This window comes from Bufo bufo, chromosome 2 (genome assembly GCF_905171765.1).
Source record: "Bufo bufo chromosome 2, aBufBuf1.1, whole genome shotgun sequence".
NCBI lineage: Eukaryota > Metazoa > Chordata > Amphibia > Anura > Bufonidae > Bufo > Bufo bufo.
The window spans coordinates 315257598-315282059 of NC_053390.1; the positions used below are offsets into that span (position 1 = coordinate 315257598).

Genomic DNA, 24462 nt, shown 5'->3' on the forward strand with positions numbered 1-24462 from the left:
TGGGGGGTTGCATCAAACCAGAAAGGACCAGATTCAAGTCCCTTACAGGAAACCAGACCCTCCTGGGCCTAAAGGGTGCTATCATGATGACCTGAGCTCCCTCTTCTAAGATATTTGTTAACACCTTGGGAATTAGCGGGAACGGAGGAAAAGCATAAAGGAGACCCCCTGGGCCAAGGAATTGATAAAGCATCCACTTGTAGAAGCTGATCCTGGAAGGACAGGGAGTAGAATTTTTCCATCTTCTTGTTTTTCTTTGAAGCAAATAGGTCGATCTCTGAAAGACCCCTTCTCACACAGATCTGATTGAAAACCTCTGAATTCAGACTCCATTCTCCCTCTCTTAGCTTTTCCCTGCTCAAAAAATCTGCCATTACATTTTCTTTTCCTTTTACATGAACGGCAGAAAGGGACAGTAAATTCTCTTCGGCCCAGATAAAGATCCTCCTCGCAATCAGAGAGAAAACAACTTCTCCCCCCCCCTTGTTTATTTAAATAAGCCACAGCAGTGGTATTGTCTGAAAGAATTCTCACGTGGTTCAGGCGGATCAAGGGAGCAAAGACTTTTAGGGCTTGCCAAAATGCACTTAATTCTCTCATGTTGGAAGATGCGTACTTTAGCTCTATCTGCCACAACCCTTGCTTCAAGGCCCCATTCATGTGTGCTTCCCAGCCTTGATTGCTCGTGCCGGTTGTGATTACTAGTTGATTCGTCTGCCGCCATTCCACTCCCCGGGATGACCCACCATGACAGCCATGACAGAGAGGCCTTTACCTTGGACGGAATTCTTATTCCTTTGTTCAAAGACGCCTGCTTTCTGTCCCAGGACTGTAACAGTAAAGCCGGAAGAACTCTCGAGTGGGCTTGTGACCACTTCACCGACTGAATAGTAGATGTCATTAAGCCCAGAATTGTCATGATTTCCCTGATTGGGGCTCTGTTCAATCGCTGAAACTTTAGCATCTTCTGATTCAAGTTTTCCTGTTTCTGTAAGGGGAGAAAAGATAACATCTGACGAGAATCCAGAAGAACCTCTAAAAATATCCTCCTCTGTTTGGGAAGAAGATTTGACTTCTGAAAATTATCCAACCCAGATCTGAAAGAGTGTCTAATACTGTCTAAAGTTGAACCAGCAGTTGCTTCTCCATTGGAGCCGAGATTAGGAAGTCGTCCAAGTAGGGTACTAATAAAATTCCTGCCAGATAGAAGAACTTCGATACATCTGCCACTATCTTTGTAAAGATTCTCGGTGCAGAGCACAGACCGAAAGGAAGCATCTGAAATTAAAAAATGAAGCAACCTCCCCTTAAACCATACCGCCATTCTCAAATATTTTTGGTAATCCATGTGAATTGGTACATGGTAATAGGAATCTGAGAGGTCTATCAAGCAGTCCCTTAACAGCAGATTGATTACAGATTTCACTGTCTCCATTTTGAATCTCTTGTATACAATGTACCTGTTCAGATTTCTGAGATTTATTTTAGCAATTATTTGGCTTCTTGACCAGGAAGATCGAGGAGTAAAAGCCCTTTCCCTGTTCCTCTGCAGGGACCTGCACAATTACTTCCTTTTGCAGCAACAGAGATATTTGGTGCTCCAATGCTTCCTGGCTTTCTCCTCTCAATCTTGTATTTACAAGATACCTGTCGGTAACCCACGGTGATGGTGGAGAGCACCCAAGGAGGTGCTCTAAATTTTTCCCAGGCCAATCCAAACTGCTTCAGCCTCCTCCCCCACCGGACTTCTGGCATCATTGGGAGGAAGAACGGGAGGACTTGTCAGGGTTGAACAGGAAACATACTTTTCCCTTTAGCAGACTGCCAGAAAGAACTGGATTCTTTTATCTTTTGGTCAAATCTAGCACGTTTTTGGGGAGCGAAAGGAGCGTCTTTGGTGAAAGAATTTTGACTCTGTAGGAAACCCCCTTTTCCGGTCAGAGGCTTTTTCTAGAATATCGCCCAGTGCAGTACCAAATACTCTATCGCCCTCACAAGGAAGGGAACATTATCTATTCTTAAATTAAGTATCCCCTGAACAAGATTTCAACCAGATCACTCTGCGGGAAGCGTTAGATAATTGCTGCAGTTCTTGCTGACAGTTTAACGATGTCTGCTGAGGCATCCGCAAGAAAATTAGAGGCCTGTTTCAATACAGGGATGGAAGCAAGGAAATCCTTCCTGGGAGTACCCGATTCAATGTGCTCCTCGAGTTGGCTCAACCATAAAAGACAGAGTCCTTGCTGTGTAAGTGGCTGAGATCCCAGGTCTTAACATAGCCGTAGATGACTCCCAGGTTTTTTTAAGGAGAGATTCCCATTTTTTATCTATCGGGTCCTTCAGCAGACCCAGATCTTTAAACGGTAGAGAGGACTTTTTGGAGATCCTTGCTACCGGAGCATCGACTTTTGGAGGTTTATCCCAAGAACTGGAATCCTCTTCAGAAAAAGGATACTTCCTCTTAAACATCTTAGATGCAGCTTGCCTCTTTTCGTGATCTTTCCACTCATTCAGTATAAAAGTGTCTTAATATTACTATGAACAGGAAAAACCGGTCTTTTCCTGTCCGCCAGCCCCAGTAATATTTGGTCCTGAACAGAAAGAAGCTCTTTGGATTCTTCCAAATTTATCGTAGCCCTGATAGTTTTTAACAGGGATTCCGTATCCTCAATGGAACAAAGCGGACATTCCGAGACCTTCTTCCGAGACCTTCTCCTTCATCAACAGAAGCCTGCTCCTCCAGCATACTAGCTTTAGAAGTTGAGGCTTTAGGAGAAACGGCAGATAGCTTTGCTTCAACTGCTGCACCCACTTTAATCATGGCTCTTAAGCTCTCTACTAGAGAAGGAGTTTCTTCAGAGATCACTTTGTTAAATACATTTTGAGCATAGTGACTTTTTGGAAGAAGCAGAGAGACCTTTTTTACACAAAGAACATTTCCTCTTCTGGGATGGCTCCCCCTTCATGCTTTCCCTACCCGGGCTGGAGGGCATGGAGGTGTCAGTGGCCTTGCATGTGGGTTCATTCTCCGCCCTGTGTAGACATTCTCCCGAGAGGTAGACACGCTGCTTCACTGTAGAAGGGATGAACGCTTATGCATCGGCGTTCTCCCTTCTTATACTCCACTTCCTGGATTGGGGTGATGACGACGTCATGACGCAGGCGTCGGGGTCAGATGGCGCCAACATCACACCGCAATGCCCTGGAAACTGCAGGAGCACTCCCCGCCGAAGGGAACGCGCCCAGCCACTGCACCATACGGTGACCAACCTGAAGAGAAGCCCGGGGTAGCCAGCACACGTTGGACTTATACCAAGAGGAGGGAAGAGCGATCCACCTTGCTCCACGACCCCCCTCCTCCTGCAGCGGCCCTCTGGAAGAACCGGGAAAACAAACCTCAAGGCTCTCCGCTCCACAAGCTGATCCACCACCTGCCCTGAAAGGGACAGGAAACAACTGGAGAAGGTAAGAGGGAGGGGGCCTTTTATTGGCTGATCTCACAGTTGTTTCCTGTCCCTGGAAAGGCGGGGTTCCCTCAAGGTGGTGCAGTTGTGGAGGCGTTAGGAAAAAAAGTTTTTAACGTTATAAAATTAATTAAATGTACCCGAAAATGGAGCCATTAAAAGGGTTTTTGCAAGATATTTTTATTGAGGACTTATACTCTGGATAGGTCATCATTATCAGATCGTCAGGGGTCAGACACCTGGCACCCCACCGATCAGCTGGTTGAAGAGAAGGCGCACGCTGTGCCAGCGCTGCCTTTTCTTCATTGTTTACCTGCTCGCAGTCTACATCACAGCAGTGAGCAGGTGTAATTACAAGAAGCCGTCTAATTCACTTCTATGGGACGGCCCTTCCTATTCAAGTGTATAGGAACAAACTGTCCCATAGAAGTGAATGGGATTGCTTCTTGTAATTACACCTGTTCACTGTTGCGATGCCGACGCCGAGCAGGTAAACAATGAAGGGAAGGCTGCACTGGCAGGAACCGCGGCCTTCTCTTCAACCAGCTGATCAGCGAGGGTGCCGGGTTTTGGACCCCACTGATCTGATATTGATGACCTATCCTGAAAAGTCATCAATAAAAATATCTCAGAAACCCGTTTAAAATTCAACTCATCCTGCAAAAAAACAAATCTTTAAACGGCTACGCCGATAGAAAAGTAAGAAAAGATATGGCTTTTGAAATGCAGAAAGGAAAAATTTAAAAAATGTAATCACTGAAAGTAACCATTAGTTGCTAATTTAATAATTAGGATCAATATAGTGGCATTTTCGGTTACTTTAACTTTTAAAATGGCCTCTACAACTAAACAAAGAAGTCATAGGTTTTTCCAAATTGACAAATGACAATACCTTTTTAAGTGAAGTTGGTTTTTTAGCTTTGGGCACCTCTCTCTGTTTTCCCTTCTTGACAAGCGGGGCACTGGAATCGAGGGGGTTGTGAGGCGCCAAACCCGGTTTTGATTGTGGGTGCTTTACTACAGCAGCTGAATCTCTGGATTTCACATGGACGCCACTTCCAACTAATATAAATAAAAAGGTAATCATGATTTTACAGTTTATTCCAACATGGTCCATGTACTAGAGGTCCATGAGTAACTTAGTATATACACTGTATTGGTTAATAGCGTACTGTTCCCAAGTTTAAGCTCGCAAGACAAAGCTGCAAATGCCTCGCGCTCCTACAGCCTCAGATGACTCACAGGGGATAAGGATACAGTATTTCACAAAAATTAGTACACTCCTCACATTTTTGTAAATATTTTATTCTACCTTTTCATGAGAAAACACTGAAGTTATGACACTTTGATACAATGTAAAGTAGTCAGTGTACAGCTTGTATAACAGTGTAAATTTGGTGTGTCCTCGAAATAACTCACAGCCATTAATGTCTAATCCACTGGCAACAAAAGTGAGTACACCCCTAAGTGAAAATGGCCAAATTGTGCCCAATTAGCCATTTTCCTTCCCCAGTGTCATGTGACTCTTTAGTGTTACAAGGTTTGAGGTGTGAATGGGGTTATGGCTCTCTCATACTGGTCACTGGAAGTTCAACATGCCACTTCATTGCAAAGAACTCTCTGAGGATCTAAAAAAGGAATTGTTGCTCTACATAAAGATGGCCTAAGCTATAAGAAGATGGCCAACACCCTGAAACTGAGCTGCAGCATGGTGGCCAAGACAATACAGCGATTTAACAAGACAGGATCCACTCAAAAAAGGCCTCGTCATGGTCAACCAAAGAAATTGAGTGTGCGTTCTCAGCGTTATATCCAGAGGTTGTATGAGTGCTGCCAGTATTGCTCCAGAGGTTACAGGAGTGGGTGTGTAGGGTCAGCCTGTCAGTGCTCAGACCATACACCACACACTGCTTTAAACTGGTCTGCATGGCCTTCGTCCCAGAAGGAAAAATATTCTTTAAATGATGCACAAGAAAACCCACAAACAGTTTGCTGAAGAAAAGCAGACTAAGTACATGGATTACTGGAACCATGTCCTGTGGTCTGATGAGACCAAGATAAACCAGTTTGGTTCAGATAGATAGTGTCAAGCGATTGTGGCAGCAACCACAATCGGAGTACAAAGACAAGTGTGTCTTGCCTACTGTCAAGCATTGCGGTGGTTTGGGGCTGCATGAGTGCTGCCATCTGTGGGGAGCTACAGTTTATTGAGGGAACCATGAATGCCAACATGTACTGTGACATAATGAAGCAGAGCATGATCCAATCCCTTCAAAAACTGGGCCACAGGGCAGTATTCCAACATAATAACGACCCCAAACACACCTCCAAGACGACCACGACCTTGCTAAAGAAACTGAGGGTAAAGGTGCTGGACGGGCCAAGCATGTCTCCAGACCTAAACCCTATTGAGCATCTGTGGAGCCTCCTCAAACAGGTCTCTAACATCCACCAGCTCAGTGATTTTGTCATGGAGAAGAAGGATTCCAGTGGCAACCTGTGAAGCTCTAGTGAACTCCATGCCCAGGAGAGTTAAGGCAGTGCTGGAAAGTAATGGTGGCCACACAAAATATTGACACTTTGGGCACAATTTGGCCATTTTCACTTAGGTGTGTACCCACTTTTGTTGCCAGCGGTTTGACATTAATGGCTGTGTGTTGAGGGCACACCAAATGTACAATGTTATACAAGATGTACACTGACTACTTTACAATATATCAGAGTGTCATATCTTCAGTGTTGTCCCATGAAAATATATAATACAATATTTACAAAAATGTGAGGGGTGTACTCACTTTTGTGAGATACTGTATATACATGCATGCGTCTTGTGATAAAGGTCCCATGCTGTACTTGTATAGGACTTGCACATGTATATGTACATAGAAAGGGGGCCAAACCTCACACAGCATGAAGCTGACAGGCTCCCCTGACCACAAGCAGAGTGATTAACCTTATTAAAAATGAGGGCCCTGCCTAGATGGACCTAATACAATGAAACCAGGAGTTAAAGGGCATCTGTCAGTAGATTTGAATCTATAAAACTGGCTGACCTGTTACATGTGCACTTGGCAGCTGAAGGCATCTGTGTTGGTTCCATGTACATATGTGCCCGCATTGCTGAGAAAAATGATGTTTTAACCCCTTTGGGACACAGTCTTATAGGACCAGGCCATTTTTTGCAAATCTGGCCAGTGTCACTTTAAGTGGTGATAACTTTAAAATGCTTTGACTTATCCAGGCCATTCAGAGATTGTTTTTTCGTCACATATTGTACTTCATGACACTGGTAAAATGAAGTGAAAAAAATTAATTTTTATTTATAAAAAAAAATACTAAAATTTACCAAAAATTTGTAAAAAATTGCTAATTTCCAAGTTTCAATTTCTCTACTTCTATAATACATAGTAATACCTCCAAAAATAGTTATTACTTTACATTCCCCATATGTCTACTTCATGTTTAGATTATTTTAGGAATGATATTTTATTTTTTGGGGATGTTACAAGGCTTAGAAGTTTAGAAGCAAATCTTGAAATTTTTCAGAAATTTTCAAAAACCCAATTTTTAGGGACCAGTTCAGGTCTGAAGTCACTTTGCGAGGCTTACATAATAGAAACCACCCAAAAATTACACCCCTCAAGGTATTCAAAATTGATTTTACAAACTTTGTTAACCCTTTAGGTGTTGCACAAGAGTTATTGGCAAATGGGGATGAAATTTGAGAATTTCATTTTTTTGCCAAATTTTCAATTTTAACCCATTTTTTCCACTAACAAAGCAAGGGTTAACAGCCAAACAAGACTGTATCTTTATTGCCCTGACTCTGCCGTTTACAGAAACACCCCATAATTGGTCGTACACTACTGTACGGCCACACGGCGGGGCGTAGAGGGAAAGGAGCGCCGTGTGGTTTTTGGAGGGCTGATTTTGGAAACTACGGGAAAAGGTGGCGGTTTTGTTGGGACTATTTTTAGGGTACATATGATTTTTGGTTGCTCTATATTACATTTTTGTGAGGCAAGGTTACCAAAAATTGAAATTCTGAAATTTCATCTCCATTTGCCATTAACTGTTGAGGAACACCTAAAGGGTTAATAAAGTTTGTAAAATCAGTTTTGAATACCTTGAGGGGTGTAGTTTCTAAGATGGGGTCACTTTTAGGGAGTTTACACTCTAGGGGGGCATCAGGGGGGCTTCAAAAGGGACATGGTGTCAATAAAAAAGGCCATCAAAATCGGCCTTCCAGAAACCATGTCAGTCCTTTCCTTTTGCGCCTCCCTTTTAGTGATACAGCAGCTTACGACCACAAATGTGGCGTTTCTGTAAACTGCACTATCAGGGTAATAAATATTAGGTTTTGTTTGGTTGTTAACCCTTGCTTTGTTACCGGAAAAAAAGGATTGAATATATTAAAACTTCATTTTTCTCAGCAATGCGGGTACATATGAGACCAACACAGATGCCCTCAGCTGCCAAGTGCACATGTAGCAGGTAAGCCAGTTTCCTATGTACAAATCTGCTGACAGAGGCCCTTTCATTTCTTTAGGTGTGAAATAAAGACATTTCTATGTATCCTGCATTTCATTTTTACTTTAGGTTGAATTTCTATTAAGTATTTCTTTTTACTTCATCTCCTCCTGTAAACTACACGGTCGGCCGTAGTCTTCAATATCCCTGCAATACTTTCTTGGTCTCTATACTAAGTAGGGACATTACACAGTGGAGCAGTACACTTCTGATATTACATCCTAAACATGGAGAATTAACATTTTTGTCTATTGCCTCTTATGTGCTTTGCTTCAGCAGCAATCAATGTGATTTAAAGACTACAGCTCCCATCGTGAATTGCTCCGCCATCTTGTGCATTTTATATTGTGCTCCCTCACTGCTAAGCCTCTTCCATTAGTTCCAGGTACAGCCTCCTATAACGCCTCATGCTGAACTGAGCATGTCCGACCAGCAAGCTGCAGCTGAACTACAGGTCGTTACCCTATGCAGCGGGCTATAAGCACCACATTTTGGGCCAGTAAGTGCTGAGTTATTATGTGGTAAACTGCTGAAAAGATTTAAAGGGGTTGAGCAGTGATATAAATCTACAGAAAAGGATTATGTTTTTGTAAAAATGATGCCACATGATGTTCAATCTGCCAATAATGTGACCTCCTACCTACACTGGTTGCCTGCCCTTTAGGGGGTGCAATTGGGGGCTTGGAGTAAGCACATGGATTCAGCAGCGCAGGTACAAAGAATTTCCCCAGTGCTGCACTGCTGGCCTCAGTAGAGTGCTTGCTGAGTCTGGCATGCTCCATCCAAAGGGGAGGGGCAGTCAGTGAAGGAGGTCACATGACTACCAGACAGACCATCATGCTGCATCATTGTACCTCTGCATCACATGACAACAGGTCTGGAGCCCAAACTTAAAATCCGTTATTAGTGGAGGACTAAATATTCCTGTTTCTTGTCTATATAGTAATGATTTTTTACTTTGTACCGCATACTTATAATAGGAGTCAAGGTGAATCTGGAATACCCCTTTAAAGGGAACCCGTTATCAACTTTATGCTGACCTCACTGACAGACATGCTGATGTCAGCGATGTGTCACTTATGAGCTAAAAGTAAGTGGTTGCTGAGAACCAGCATCATAATCCTTGCAGCCCAGGCCTTGAGAAGAGTCACATCTACCCGAGAAGAGTCCTGGTTATCCATAATCTCCTGCTCTCCTGCCCATCTGCTGATGATTGGCAGTTCTCTCCTAGAGAGAAAGGGAGAACACTAGGTAGAAGACTGTCGGTCATCAGCAGGTGGGCAGGAGAGCAGGAACTCATGGATAACCAGGACTCCTCTCCAGGGACTCTTTTCCAGGCTTAGTCTGCAATGTTTGTGATGTCGGTTCTCGGCAACCACTTACTTATAACTGACAGACCGCTGAAATCAACTCACCTGTCTCTACTTTATTCTGCTGTTAGTATGGACAGCATAAAGGTGATGACAGGTTCCCTTTAAATAAGGCTCTCTATTACCAAAAAGAGAGAGGAGTATAAACATGATGTGGTCATAGAGAGTGACCTTCGTATAAGTGTTTTCTTATAGGAAAGTAAGAACTGATCTGGTTGTTGTGAGGCATGACTAAGATTGCCACACCCTGAAGATTTCCTCCGGCCTACCAAGACAATTAAGGCTACTTTCACACTGCAGTTTGGTGCGGATCCGTCATGGATCTGCAAAGACGGATCCGCACCGATAATACAACCGCATGCATCGGTTCAGAACGGATCCGGTTGTATTATCTTTAACATTGACAAAACGGATCCGTCTTGAACACCATTGAAAGTCAATGGGGGACGGATCAGTTTTGTATTGCACCAGATTGTGTCATAGAAAACGGATCCGTCCCCATTGACTTACATTGTAAGTCAGGACGGATCCATTTGGCTCAGTTTAGTCAGACGGACATTAAAACGCTGCAAGCAGCATGTTGGTGTCTGCCTCCAAAGCGGAATGGAGACGGAACGGAGGCAAACTGATGCATTCTGAGCGGATCCTTATCCATTCAGAATGCATTGGGGCTGAACTGATCCGTTTTGGACCGCTTGTGAGAGCCCTGAACGGATCTCAGAAACAGAAAACCAAAATGGCAGTGTGAAAGTAGCCTAAGCTGATTCTCTGCAGTCATGAACTTTACAAATGCTGAGAAGTCAATCTATTGTGGTGCACTTTATCAGTTGTTGTTGGGTGCAGTCACTGGCAACAGCCTGGAAAGTTGTGAGTGCCAAATGACAAATGTGCACCCAATTAAGAAAAGCCCAGTCAGGTCACAATGCAAGACCAAGATCAACCTGTCAAATGTCAGCGACTTATCACTTTAACTTATGACACTGCCATCCATAACCTTCAACGACCAACTGTGACCGACAATTCATGCTGAAATCTCAATGGTATGGCCAGCTTTAGCTATATTGGCACTGTGCTGCAGGCAGAAAGGAGGAATAGGAGCTTGACAGCATTCACACCTTGTTACTTGACAACTCAGTGTGTTTTTAATCAGATTTTGACAAAAATAACTTAAGGTGGAGAACATTTATTGAAGACAGTTGGTACAGACGTGATACTGGCATAGTGGTCTCTATCCTATTTATCTGAAAAGCAAGAAGTGGTCCGTGGAACATACACCCTATGTGTATACTAACTGAATACACACATGTAGCAAACGTTAACGTGGCACCTAATATGTTAAAAGAACTGAAACAAACACATCTTTAGAAACTCCCCGTTCCAGCACTGCAGCTTCCGTCTGTCCACGCCAGACATGAGACCACTGCAGCCAATAAATAACCACACCGACGTGTGCAAGAATGGTACATCAAAAGGTGAATGGAGTTATCTTTTAATATACCCTCCTGTCCGCCATCCAAGTTTGAGTTATGTCTGACAACCCCCTTAACTACACTACTGCAGCAAACTTTAAATTGACACAACATAAGTCATTAAAAAGTCATTAAAGTGTGTTGCAGCTATTTACATGTTAAAGTGGTTGTCCATGTTCAGAAATGAACCCGGACATAAGCCCCCTTCACTCATTTACCATGTATGAGTGGCGCATCGGAGGATTTCTAGCGTCAATGCTCCCCCTCTCCCTGCATCACGCAGGACAAGGTTTGTTTGTTTACAGGCAGCAACGTACCCGGGTATTACTCAGTATGCTAGGCGGAGGCTTCCGCTCAGCAGTGTTCCCAGTGACATCACTGGCACTAATCGGCGGTCTTTAGCTCTGCCCTAGCTTGTAAAAGCGCTAAAGACCGCCCATTTGTGCCGGTGATGTCACTGGGCTCACGGCTAGGTGGAAGTTTTTGCCTAGCATACCCATGTGAAGACCAGTATGTCACCAGTAGCAAAGAAAAAAAAGCCCTTGCCCTGCACGATGCAGCATAGGGCAAGGGGGAGCACTGGAGCAAGATATGGTCCTATGCTCCACTCATACGTGGTAAATGAGTGACGGGGAGCCTATGTCCGCTTTCAGCTCTGAACCTGGACAATCCCTTTAAGTGTCAAGTTTGCTCCGGATGTACAAATAATACAATAAGGTGTATAGAAGGCAGTAAAAGAGGTTGGCATCGCTCACCAGAAAAGACTAGTGGTTTAGTGATTTGCTTGCTTTTCTCTGTAGTTTGTCTCTGTTCCAATGCAGTCAGCATGCCTCCCAAATCTAGCTGCACTGGTTTCTTGCTCTTTTTGCGGCCACGTTTTTGATTTGCCGAGTCCTAAAAAGTAAAAACATACAAAGATTAACCGTTTTTTTACATTTTGAAGGTCACCTTGAAAAAAAACTAATAAAAAAAACAAACAACCAAAAACATTCATTTACATATATTGGATCAATTTCTGTCCTAATATTTACTGTCACTCCTTAAAATTCTGTTCCCTCTGTAAACTGTTCACTTTTGCCAACGCATGAAGGCCTGGACCAAACAAACTGCACCCAATCTGCACGTATTTTAAAATGAATGCCTGACATGGAGCCCTGATGATGTCCAATGTGGAAATGCTTTTCTGATGGTATATCCATATAACTGGAACCAAAGACTGATACTCATAAGAGACTTTCTAGAACATACATTTCAGCGACATGACTCTTCATGCACATTGGCTCGGGAGGTATACTCATTGTGCCACCAGTCAAATGCTGCTCACACTACTACTGTAAGAGCAGGCACGAAAAATCCAGCATCAAGTACACATGAGGATTTTGCTACAGATCCCCTGTGGATAATATCTGCCACGTCTACCTTACTCTAGTAAAGAAACAACTGGCTAATGCTACAGTGTTATTCTCATCTTGTAAAGTGATGGTCTGATAGGCGATGTCACCACTTTATGACTGGTGATGGATTGCCATCTTTCCTGAGAACAAAAGGGAGAATAAAGTGCTGATTTGGCGCCACTCCCAGTCACCCGCTTTGCAGGGAGCCCCATTGAAGTGAATGGGGGAAGCGCTGCAGTTTGCTGCACAGCTGGGGGTCAGGAGTGTTGCTTTGCAGGAAAAACTCTGCCGGGATGCATTGCTAAATTCTAGTGACAGGTCTTGACTATATGAGATAGGAATAAACCTCTACTGTGTTCTGCTACACAATATACTCCAGAGATTTATGTATGTACTGAACACATCTGTGATACAGTAACCATAGAAATCTGTGGGCTCACATCTGTGTCCATGAAAAGGATTTTCTGGGAATTAAATATTAATGTTCTATCCTCAGAATAGGTCATCAATATTAAATTATGCGGTCAGAATCTCAACACCCCTGCTGATCAAGTCAATAGGTCATCAATATTTACTTCACTGCTTGTGTGGGTCACGCTTAAAACAAAATAATAATTCTTTATTGAAATATAATTAAAAGTAGGTAGGAACAAAAGAAAAAGTACCAATGTAAACGGCAGGAGAGCTGCCACCACCGATAACTACATAACTCAACCGGGGAAGTGAGCGTAAGGACCGCCCACACCGTAAGTGTGACCCTGGTGAGGAGGTACAGGAGATATGGGGAGCCAAAAATAGCCCCCACTAGTCCACCATGCGAGTCAATCACACGTGGAGCCCACCTGGCCAAATATGGCTCAGTCTAAGGCCTCTTTCACACGGGCGTCGTGTGTGAGGACCGGATAAGATGCAGGTGCGTCGCGGGAAAATGTGCGATTTTTCAGCGCGAGTGCAAAGTGTTTTAATGCACGTGAGAACAATCTGCATGCTTGGTACCCAGAGCAGAACCCGGACTTCACAGAAATTCAGGTTTGGGTTAGGTGTTGTGTAGATTTTATTATTTTCCCTTATAACATGGTTATAAGGGAAAATAATAGCATTCTTATTACAGAATGCTTAGTAAAATGTCCATTGAGGAGTTAAAAATAATAAACAAATTTAACTCACCTTATCCACTTGGTCGTGTAGCGGATCTCCTCTTTCTTCAGGACCTGGGTAAAGGACCTTTGATGATGTCACTGCGCTCATCACATGGTCCATCACCATGGTGATGGACCAGTTGATGGGCCAGGTGATGAGCGCAGTGACGTCATCAAAAGGTCCTTTACCCAGGTCCTGAAGAAAGAAGAGGAGATCCGCTACGCAACCAAGTGGATGGGGGGGGGGGGGGGGGGAAGGGAGTTAAATTTGTTTATTATTTTTTAACCACTCCCTCCCTAATTTACTTTGCATTCTGTATTAAGAATGCTATTATTTTCCCTTATAACCATATTATAAGGGAAAATAATAAAGATCGGGTCCCCATCCCGATCGTCACCATTTCTATGGGGCCAACGTTTACCCGCGCAGAAATCCCATGTGAAAGAGGCCTAAGGCTACTTTCACACTTGCATTTTTCTTTTCCGGCATAGAGTTCCGTCCTAGGGGCTCAATACCGGAAAATAACTGATCAGTTTCATCCCCATGCATTCTGAATGGAGAGTAATCCATTCAGGATGCATCAGGATGTCTTCAGTTCAGTCTTTTTGACTGATCAGGCAAAAGTTAAAACCACAGCATGCTACGGATTTATCTCCGGCCAAAAAACGGAACACTTGCCTGAATGCCGGATCAGTCCTTCCAGTCTGCGCATGCGCAGACCGAAAAAAGGGGGAAAAAAATAAAATGTCGGATCCGTTTTTCCGGATGATACCGGAAAGACAGATCCGGCATTTTAATGCATTTGTAAGACGGATCAGGATTCTAATCAGTCTTACAAATGCTATCAGTTGGCATACGTTTTGACGAATCCAGCAGGCAAGTGTGAAAGTAGCCTAAGGCCTCTTTCACACAATCATATGGCTTTTTCAGTGTTTTGCGGTCTGTTTTTCACGGATCCGTTGTTCCGTTTTTTGTTTCCGTTGTGTTTCTGTTCCGTTTTTCCATATGGCATATACAGTATACAGTAATTACATAGAAAAAATTGGGCTGGACATAACATTTTCAATAGATGTTCCGCAAAAATGGAACGGATACGGTAGACATACGAATGCATTTACGTATGTGTTCCGTTTTGTTTTGCGGACCCATTGACTTGAATGGAGCCACGGAACATGATTTGCGGGCAATAATAGGACATGTTCTATCTTTCATCATAACAGAAATAAAATGCATATGGAGTACATTCCGTTTTTTTGGGGAACCATTGAAATTGATGGTTCCGTATACGTACCGTATACAGAACGCAAAAAACTGCCCGTAAACGGGGAAAAAACGGTCGTGTGAAAGAGGCCTAACTCCCTTGACCCTAATAGTGGTCAATTAGTGGGTGGTTCCCCTAATTCCTAAAAGCTACAGCTGTGTGAGGATAGGCTGGGGTCATGGGTAAAGCCTATAGGAGCAACTATTTTACAAGTGAGAGGGATATCGTTCATGTCTTACAGAGTAGTATTAGTTAGCTCCATCAAACAATGGCTGACCCCAGCCTATCCTCACAAAGCTGTAGCTTTTAGGAATTAGGGGAACCACCCACTAATTGACCTCTATTGGGGTCAAGGGAGTTAGGGCTCATGCATACAACCGTTGTTGTTTTGCGGTCCGTTTTTCACGGATCCGTTGTTCTGTATCTGAGTTTTTTTCCCTCTGATTTAAGTCCTCTTCCATTATCCCACAAGACATATCCGTATGGTTTCCGTATGTGATCCATTTTTTGCGGAATGGAAACGGAGACAGTAACTTATTAATCACCAAACACATGAGCAATATGGGCTGGGCATAGCATTTCTACAGTATGGATCCGCAAAATACAGATGACATACGGATGTGTTCCGTGTGCGTTCCATATTTTTTGCGGACCCATTGACTTGAATGGGGCCTCGGACTGTGATTTGTGGACAATAATAGGACATGCACTACTTTTTTTTGTGGAACGGAAATACGGAAACGGGATGCACACGGTGTACCTTTCGTTGTTTTTGCAGACCCATTGAAGTGAATAGTTCCGCTTACGGTCCGCAAAAACGGTTCCATGGTTACGACCACCCTGCAATCCATCAGTGGTGGTCGTTCTTGCACACTATGGGAAAGAGCAGCAGCCTATGTGCGCTCCTACGGTCCCGGTCACCATAGAGGCCGACATTTTTTCCTATAGTGTGGAAGCACGAGCACCACTGATGGATTACAGGGTGGTCATAACCATGGAAACAAGTAGTGTATACAGGGCCGTCTTTAACCACCTCAGCCCCCAGTGCTTAAACACCCTTAATGACCAGACCACTTTATACAATTCTGCACTACACTACTTTCACGGTTTATTGCTCGGTCATACAACTTACCACCCAAATGAATTTTACCTCCTTTTCTTCTCACTAATAGAGCTTTCATTTGGTGGTATTTCATTGCTGCTGACATTTTTACTTTTTTTGTTATTAATCGAAATTTACCGAAATTTTTGCAAAAAAATGAAATTTTTCCCTTTCAGTTGTAATTTTTTTTTTTTTAAAACTACATTTCTATATACATTTTTCTCTAAATTTATTGTTCTACATGTCTTTGATTAAAAAAAAAATGCAATAAGTGTATGTTTATTGGTTTGGGTAAAAGTTATAGCGTTTACAAACTATTGTGCAAAAATGTGAATTTCCGCATTTTGAAGCAGCTCTGACTTTCTGAGCACCTGTCATGGTTCCTGAGGTTCTACAATGGCCAGACAGTACAAACACCCCACAAATGACCCCATTTCGGAAAGTAGACACTCTAAGGTATTCGCTGATGGGCATAGTGAGTTCATAGAACTTTTTTTTTTTTGTCACAAGTTAGCGGAAAATGATTATTTATTTTTTAGTTTATTTTTTTTTCTTACAAAGTCTCATATTCCACTAACTTGTGACAAAAAATAAAAACTTCCATGAACTCACTATGCCCATCACTAAATACCTTGGGGTGTCTTCTTTCCAAAATGGGGTCACTTGTGGGGTAGTTATACTGCCCTGGCATTTTAGGGGCCCTAATGCGTGAGAAGTAGTTTGAAATCTAAATGTGTAAAAAATGCCATGTGAAATCCTAAAGGTGCTCTTTAGAATTTGGGCCCCTTTGCCCACCTAGGCTGCAATAAAGTGTCACACATGTGGTATCGTCGTACTCAGGAGAAGTAGGGCAATGTGTTTTGGGGTGTCTTTTTACATATACCCATGCTGGGTGAGAGAAATATCTCTAAAAGACAACTTTTCCAATTTTTTTAAACAAAGTTGTCATTTGACAGAGATATTTATCTCACCCAGCATAGGTATATGTAAAAAGACACCCCAAAACACATAGCCCTACTTCTCCTGAGTACGGCGATACCACATGTGTGACACTTTTTGCAGCCTAGATGCACAAAGGGGCCCAAATTCCTTTTAGGAGGGCATTTTTAGACATTTGGATTCCAGACTTCTTCTCACGCTTTAGGGCCCCTAAAATGCCAGGGCAGTATAAATACCCCACAAGTGACCCCATTTTGGAAAGAAGGCACCCCAAGGTATTCCGTGAGGGGCATGGCGAGTTCATAGAAGATTTTTTTTTTTGCCACAAGTTAGCGGAAAATGATTTTCTTTTGTTTTTTCTCACAAAGTCTCCCTTTCCGCTAACTTGTGACAAAAAATAAAATCTCCCACGGACTCAAAATGCCCCTCAGCGAATACCTTGGGGTGTCTTCGTTCTGAAATGGGGTCACATGTGGGGTATTTATACTGCCCTGGCATTTTAGGGGCCCTAAAGCATGAGAAGAAGTCTGGAATATAAATGTCTAAAAAAATTTACGCATTTGGTTTCCGTGAGGGGTATGGTGAGTTCATTTGAGATTTTATTTTTTGTCACAAGTTAGTGGAATATGAGACTTTGTAAGAAAAAAAACAAAAAAAAAAACTGACGCAAGTGTGCGCACAAGATCAGGCCTGATCGGGCGAACACTGCGTTTTTTGTAGAGCCTATAGAACATGTCCTTTTCTATATAGTTCTGGCAATGTGCGGATCCGCAAAATGCGGAAAGTACATTGCCGGTGTCCGTGTTTTGCGGATCCACAAAACACATACGGACGTCTGAATGGAGCCTTACAGGGGGGTGATCAATGACAGGGGGGAGATCAGGGAGTCTATATGGGGTAATCAGGGGTTAATAAGTGACGGGGGGGGGGGGGGATGGTGTAGTGTAGTGGTGTTTGGTGCTACTTTACAGAGCTGCCTGTGTCCTCTGGTGGTCGATCCAAGCAAAAGGGACCACCAGAGGACCAGGTAGCAGGTATATTAGACGCTGTTATCAAAACAGCGTCTAATATACCTTTAAGGGGTTAAAAAAAAAAAATCAGATCTACAGCCTGCCAGCGAATGATCGCCACTGGCAGGCTGCAGATCCACTCGATTACCTGCAGTTCCTGTGTGCGTGCGTTCACAGGAAATCTCGCCTCTCGCGAGATGACGCGCCGGCGCGTGAAGGAGCCTGAGTCGACCACCTCCGGACCGCAATTCTGCGTTAGGCGGTCCGGAGGCGGTTAACAAGGGGCAGCTGCCCCGGGCCCAGTTGCTCCTGGGGGGCCCAAGGCAACTGCCTCTTGAGCCCTGCTGGCCACTGCCCCGGGTATCAGGCTGTCAGCTACACAGGGGGTGCTGCCATGCCATGCCTGCCTGCCGGCACTCCAGGCAGCGTACTGTGAGAGCTGTGATTTTCTAGGACCTTAGATGACATCATCACCATGTGACCAGTAACCTAGCAATATTACTGGTCACATGGCTATGAGGTCATCAAAGGTCCTTTCTATCTACCAGGAGTGTTGCTGCAGGAGAAGTTTCCCATAATTGTGGAGTTTTTTTGTGAATATTACATCAGGAAAAGCTGACAGGGGCTGTTATGCTAATATACTGTAAGCTACTGTATACTGTAGGGTACTGTATACTGCGGTGTGCTATACTGCTCTACTGTATATTGTGGAGTGCTGTATACTGTGGTGTGCTATACTGCTCTACTGTATACTATAGGGGTGCTGTATACTGTATATTGTGGGGTGCTTTATACTGTGGGGGGCTGTATATTTTGGGGTGCTGTATACTGTGGGGTACTGTATACTGTGGGGTACTGTATACTGTGGGGTACTGTATACTGTGGGGTACTGTATACTGTGGGGTACTGTATACTGTGAGGTGCGGTATTCTGTATAGTTTGGGGTGCTGTATATTGTGGAGTGCTATACTGCTGTACTGTATAGTGTGGGGGGCTGTATAGTGTGGGGTGCTGTATACTGTGAGGTGCTATACTGCTCTACTGTATACTGTGAGGTGTTGTATACTGTGGGGTGCTATACTGCTCTACTATATACTGTGGGGTACTGTATAGTGTGGGGTGCTATACTGCATACTGTGGGGTGCTGTATACTATAGGGTGCTACACTGCATACTGTGGGTTGCTGTATACTATAGGGTGCTATACTGCATACTGTGGGGTGCACTGTAACGCTAGGGTGAACCCAGCCCGGTCTCCTTCCTGCAGAGCGGTGCCCACCTCCAGCCTGAGCCCAGCTGCCCAGAGCACTGATCCTGAGCCGCTGGAGTCTTCAGAACTGGAAGTATTTACATCACTGTACTCTACCAGGTGTGTGGATTTTTTGTGTGTGTGTGTTGTGGTGGAGGCCGTGATTGCATGCTAGGGTGTGGGAAGGCGGGATCCAGGGGGCCCAAGTAAATTTTTGCCCAGGGTCCAATCAATATTAAAGATGGCCCTGAGTGTATAATGTGATGGAAAAATAAATTCAGTCATCAAAGGAAGCAATATGGAGAATCACAATACATTAGTAAGTGTCTTGTATTAACTTTCTCTACATGATAAATGCCATTTGCTGAAGTGAGACAACCCCTTTAAGGTGACTTCACTCCAACCACAAATATGTGTAAACACATTTTACCCAAAATGCTAAAAGCATCATAGTCATACATTAAATCCTTACCACTGACCCCCCAGGTCCCCAGCTGTGGCTAGAGAGGTTTTTATTTTCACACTTAACACCCGCAGAAGAGGAGACCAGGTCAGGGAATTCTTCATCATCCTGTGTGGAAGAGGTATTGTCAGTCAGTGGGGTTTCTGTTACTGAAAATAATAAACTCTACATACATGCAGTGATTATTTCTTAGTTATATATATATTATAAAATCAGCCGTACCTGGAATCTTGGGGGCTCTTGATATACAGTATCTGGCACTTCACTGTTGCTACTTTTCTTTTTTTGTGTTCTTTTTTTCGTTGTCACCACTTTCTCAGTTTCCACTTTTGGAGATGTATTCGGTGTTGGAGACAGCTGCAAAAGTACATCAATGGTGTATTAGTTCTAACAACATGAATAAAAGATGGCGGCCTTTTTTTTTTTTTCTAACACTTTGCTGTAGCTAGTTTGTCAAGATCCATGCTTGAAGGTGCCGACATACTGCCTAGTAGAACGTTATGGTATGTTTAGTGCCAATGGGATTGCCATTCTGGGCATGGCTTTACATTTTATCCATATGTTAATGAAAAATGTAAAACTTATTCATACAAGGAATAAATTCCACCTTTCATTTTCCAAAGGAGCAGTCAAAAATGAAAGGTGGAATCTGATTGGTTGCTATGGGCAACTAAGCCAGTTATACTTTACACCGGTTTGATAAATGACCCCCATATGTATCTATGTAGAGTGATGGAGAACTCTGAGCACGCCTGGCTTCCTGGGCAATGATGCCAGCTATTTTAGATGGCAGGTAGTATATGATAAGATGGGACGGAGGCTCCAAGCACATGGTCATAGTTGTCCGGTGTGCAGGCTAATGACGACATACATTTTCAACCTCAGGCTTTATGTATACAGGAGATGTGGCTACACAAACATGCTATTCACACTTGTGACCTGCACCCTTGATGTCACATCCAGGGGACACTAGGGTTGTTTGTTCAATGTTTATTTTAGCTGGACATCCAGATATCAAGCCTCAAATTTATAGCTACACAGTTCTAATGTTGCACTGACATCAGTGCGTTACTGTTCACACTAGACACTTTGCTGGTTTTAATCACTTCCTAATGGACCCATTCTCTACTGATGCGTTTTAACATAAAATAATAGAAATAGTTCAGTACATTTATGAAAACTGTCTAAAAAACAAAACAAAACAGTCTTTGTTGCCGCTACTGCATGTATAGTCGGTATCTGTGCTCCTTCAGTAAGCGTCGCTACTTTGAGCAATAGCACAATCGTGAGGTTAGAAGAGCCAGGCAAGATGTCCAGCCCTGTTCAAGAACTCTATTTTATCAATCAATTCGCTGATCTTTAGTTTTGGCTAGTTTGGCTGTTTTGATGCAGATTTTTCAAGTTTATTTTCATTTGTAGCAAGAAAAAGTAAGTGAACCCTTAAAAATTACCTGGATTTCTGCATTGATTACTAATAACTGTTGTAGCGTCTTTTTTTGAGTCCATCCAGTAAACATCCACAGGAAGAAAAAAAGAAAATTAACCTCACCCTTAGGGCTCATTCACACGGCCGTAGGTGGACCGTTCCGTGCATTTGGCAATTTGCGGTCCCCAATGTACGGGCAACCTCCTTATGGCCGCCGGGATGAATCCAGACCCATTCAACTTAAATGGGTCTGCATTCGTCCATTCCGCAAAAAGATAGAACATGTCCTATCTTTTTGCGGAACAGAAGCACTCCGTAGTGCTTCCGTATAGGTTCCGTTCCATGCTACCATTCCGCATCTCCGGTTTTGCTGACCCATTCAAGTGAATGGGGCCGCATCCGTGATGCGAAATGCATACGGAACGGTGTCCGTTTATTGCGGATCCGCAATACGGAAACAATACCCATACGTTTGTGTACATGAGGCCTTAATGACATGTCCAAGAGCCATTTGGCAAAAGATGTTCAAATCAAGGAGATAAGATTGGGAGTGTCTGTTTCACAAGTGATTCAGCCATTAAATATAGGCACCCAAAGCCTGGTTACTGACAAACCTGTTCTTCTCAGGAAAGACTGGTAAGTGTGAACCATGCCTCAATGCAAACAACTTTCAGAAGACCCCAGAAAAATATGCAGGGAGCTGGAAAAGTCTACAAAAGCATTTGCTAAACACCTGGGTGTCCATTAAGTGACAAATTATCTACAAATGGAGAAAATTCTGGACTTTTTACTACTCTCCCTAGGACTGGTCATCTTGTTAAGATAACTCCAAAAGCACAAAGGGCAATCCTAAAAGATGTGAAGAAAAGTGGGTAACAGCAATAGACCTACTGTAAATGCTATAAAGTAGACATAGCTCAAAGGGTGACTCTAGCTGCTATGATGTCTACCACACACAGCACAAACAAAGAAGGTGATCCTACTCCCCTATCGCTCTGTAGCACACATTTGGGATAAGCAGGAGCAGCACGAAAGAGATTATACAACAGTACTAAGCAGTGTAGCTGTGAATCCACCACTGGGGTGAGTTAGTAAACTTACTAGAGCCTTCAGCAACATCTCAGTGTGTATGTCTTCGCCTCCCTCGCACTTTGACAGCTGCTTCTTCCTCCACTCTCTGTAGGCTTATGTGGACAGTATATAACCTGATCCCTTAGTATGCCATAATATGTCTTATGTCATACTGTCTTGATATTGATTTTCCTTTCGTTTAATTCAATTCTGCATGTTAAGTTTCCTCTTTTTCAAAATCTCAAAAAATAATATCACCAAAACAGATTTTAGCAGGAGTTGTGAGTCAATGTTCAGTGCAGGAAACAAGGTGAAGTGGTCCTTAAGTTGAAAAAGAGGCATATTTCTCTAATACGATATATTACAAAGTTTCCTTGTGCTATTGATATATACGGCTTATTGCAAATAGAGGGCCAATGAGTGACATGTCTGAATAGGTTAGGTGGCACACCAATTTCAATATCGTGGAATGCAGGAGATGGTTCCCAATCAGAATAAGAAAAGAAAACTCCTGTAATCCAATGATTAACATGTGACTGTTAGTAGCAGTGGCAGCCTTACCGTATGGTAACCTGGTATTTTTGGAGCCCTGGTTTTGCTGGCGGCAGAAAAGGTAGTCTTTACGGAGGTAGGTGAGGAGATCACATTCTTTGGAGGTTGCTTTACTTTGCTAGCCCATGACAGAGTCTGAAGAGGTCTTTCAGAAGACATTTGAGCCACATCTAGAAGTCAAAAATTGACAAAAGTTTCATAGATCAGTCAAGGTATTTTTAAATGCAAGGGGAGACATAGAGAAAGGCATCATTAACATCAACATATGCTCTGCTCTATATGAGCCCGAACATTGAGTCAATGAGGTCAAATAGGCAGCATTTTTATATACTGTATGTATTGGGCCCATGCTTTTCCAATGGAAGTGAAGAAGAGAAAAAATCTGCGCCTTTCATTTTGAGCTGCATGTCAGCCCATACTAATCTGGGACCAAGTAACCCTGAAGCAGATAAATATGAATACAGGAGGAGCGTTCTTCTAAGGGTCCATTCACACGTCCGCAAAATGGGTCCACATCCGTTCCGCAATTTTGCGGAACAGGTGCGGACCAATTCATTTTCAATGGGGCCGGAATGTGCTGTCCGCATCTGCATTTGCAGATCCGCACTTCCGCTCCGTAAAAAAATAGAACATGTCCTATTCTTGTCCCCAATTGCGGACAAGAGAAGGCATTTTCTATGAGAGTGCCAGCGATGTGCGGTATGCAAAATGCGGAACACATTGCCAGTGTCTGTTTTTTGCAGATCCGCAAAACACATACAGATGTGTGAATGGACCCTTAGCGCTATATTTCATCCCGTTTGAAGAGGGGACTCTGACTGGAGGAATCATACGTGATCTTCCTCTCATTCTTTTTGACGGGTCCATTTTTAATAGATGGAAACAGAGGCCTAATGGATCTCAGTGATAAAGGGGCTGACTCAGCGTAAACCTTTTTTGTAGATCGTTAGACGATACCATCAACGTCCAATCAGCAGGGCCATCCCACTGTAAGGCCTCTTTCACAGGTCTATATCCGGGATGATGTCCGTAACAAGATGGACAGTCTTTCATCCATGAAGGATCCATGTTTGGTCCATGTGTCCCTTTTTTACCCTCCAGGGGTCATCCATGTTTCATAGGCACTGCTATGCTGAAAATTAGTTTCCAGAGTACCTCCTACCAATTGTCTGTGAAAATCACTGACAGAACATGGATGCCATCCGTGTTGTGCCAGCGGTTTTTACAGACCCATAGACTACAATGAGCGTGTTGGGTCCACATCACTGACCAAACATAGTGTGTCTCCTTCATTTTTCCACTGATCCTGGTCAGTAGAAAATCACTGATGTGCAAATAAACACATTAAAGTCTATGGGTACGTGTGCGGTCTGTGGAAACCACGAATCCTGAAAAGTGTCAGCTACTTTCTGGCTACTGTTGACCAATGTGTCTGTAAGATGATTAGACGGCACTTACTAATATAGTCTGTGATATTCTGTGCCATATTTCATAAGATATGCCCCCTTGTTGGCCAAGGCTTTGGGGGACATTTATCAAAACTGGTGTAAAGGAAAACTGGCTTAGTTGCCCATAGCAACCAGATTCCATCTTTCTTTTTTGAGAGATCCTTTGAAAAATGAAAGGTGGAATCTGATTGGTTGCTATGGGCAACTAAACCAGTTTTCCTTTACACCAGTTTTGATAAATCTCCTCCTGTGTGCTGTCCACATGTAGGTCCTGTCCATAAGATGGCGGCTGATGGAGGGTCAAGTGACTAGAGCCTCCTCCATTCAAATACACTGCATGTGTGCTAAACTCCGAACAGTACAAGAGCAGATGGCAGGTGCAGGGTATTTGAATGGAGGAGGCTGGGTGGTTTGTCTGGTCACATGACCCTCCATCAGCAGCCATCTTATAGACAGGACCTACAGGTCGACAGCACAAAGACTTGGCCAACAAGAGGGTATACCTTAGGAAATATAGAAAATGGCACAGAATTTCAACAAAGGCTATATTAGTAAGTGACATATAGTCATTTTAC

General features: G+C 43.3%; 1 protein-coding gene across 2 annotated transcripts in view; it reads right to left on the bottom strand.

The window, feature by feature from the left end:
- Positions 1–24462, bottom strand: part of SECISBP2 (SECIS binding protein 2) — a 71202-nt gene that overhangs the window by 38237 nt on the left and 8503 nt on the right. For both annotated transcript variants that reach the window (XM_040416958.1, XM_040416956.1), the window contains exons 2-6: positions 22449–22609; positions 19613–19747; positions 19400–19498; positions 11589–11727; positions 4357–4526 (exon numbers count right to left, since the gene is read on the bottom strand). In XM_040416958.1, the coding sequence (XP_040272892.1) occupies positions 4357–4526; positions 11589–11727; positions 19400–19498; positions 19613–19747; positions 22449–22609 (704 nt within the window). The remainder of the gene's footprint in view (positions 1–4356; positions 4527–11588; positions 11728–19399; positions 19499–19612; positions 19748–22448; positions 22610–24462) is intronic.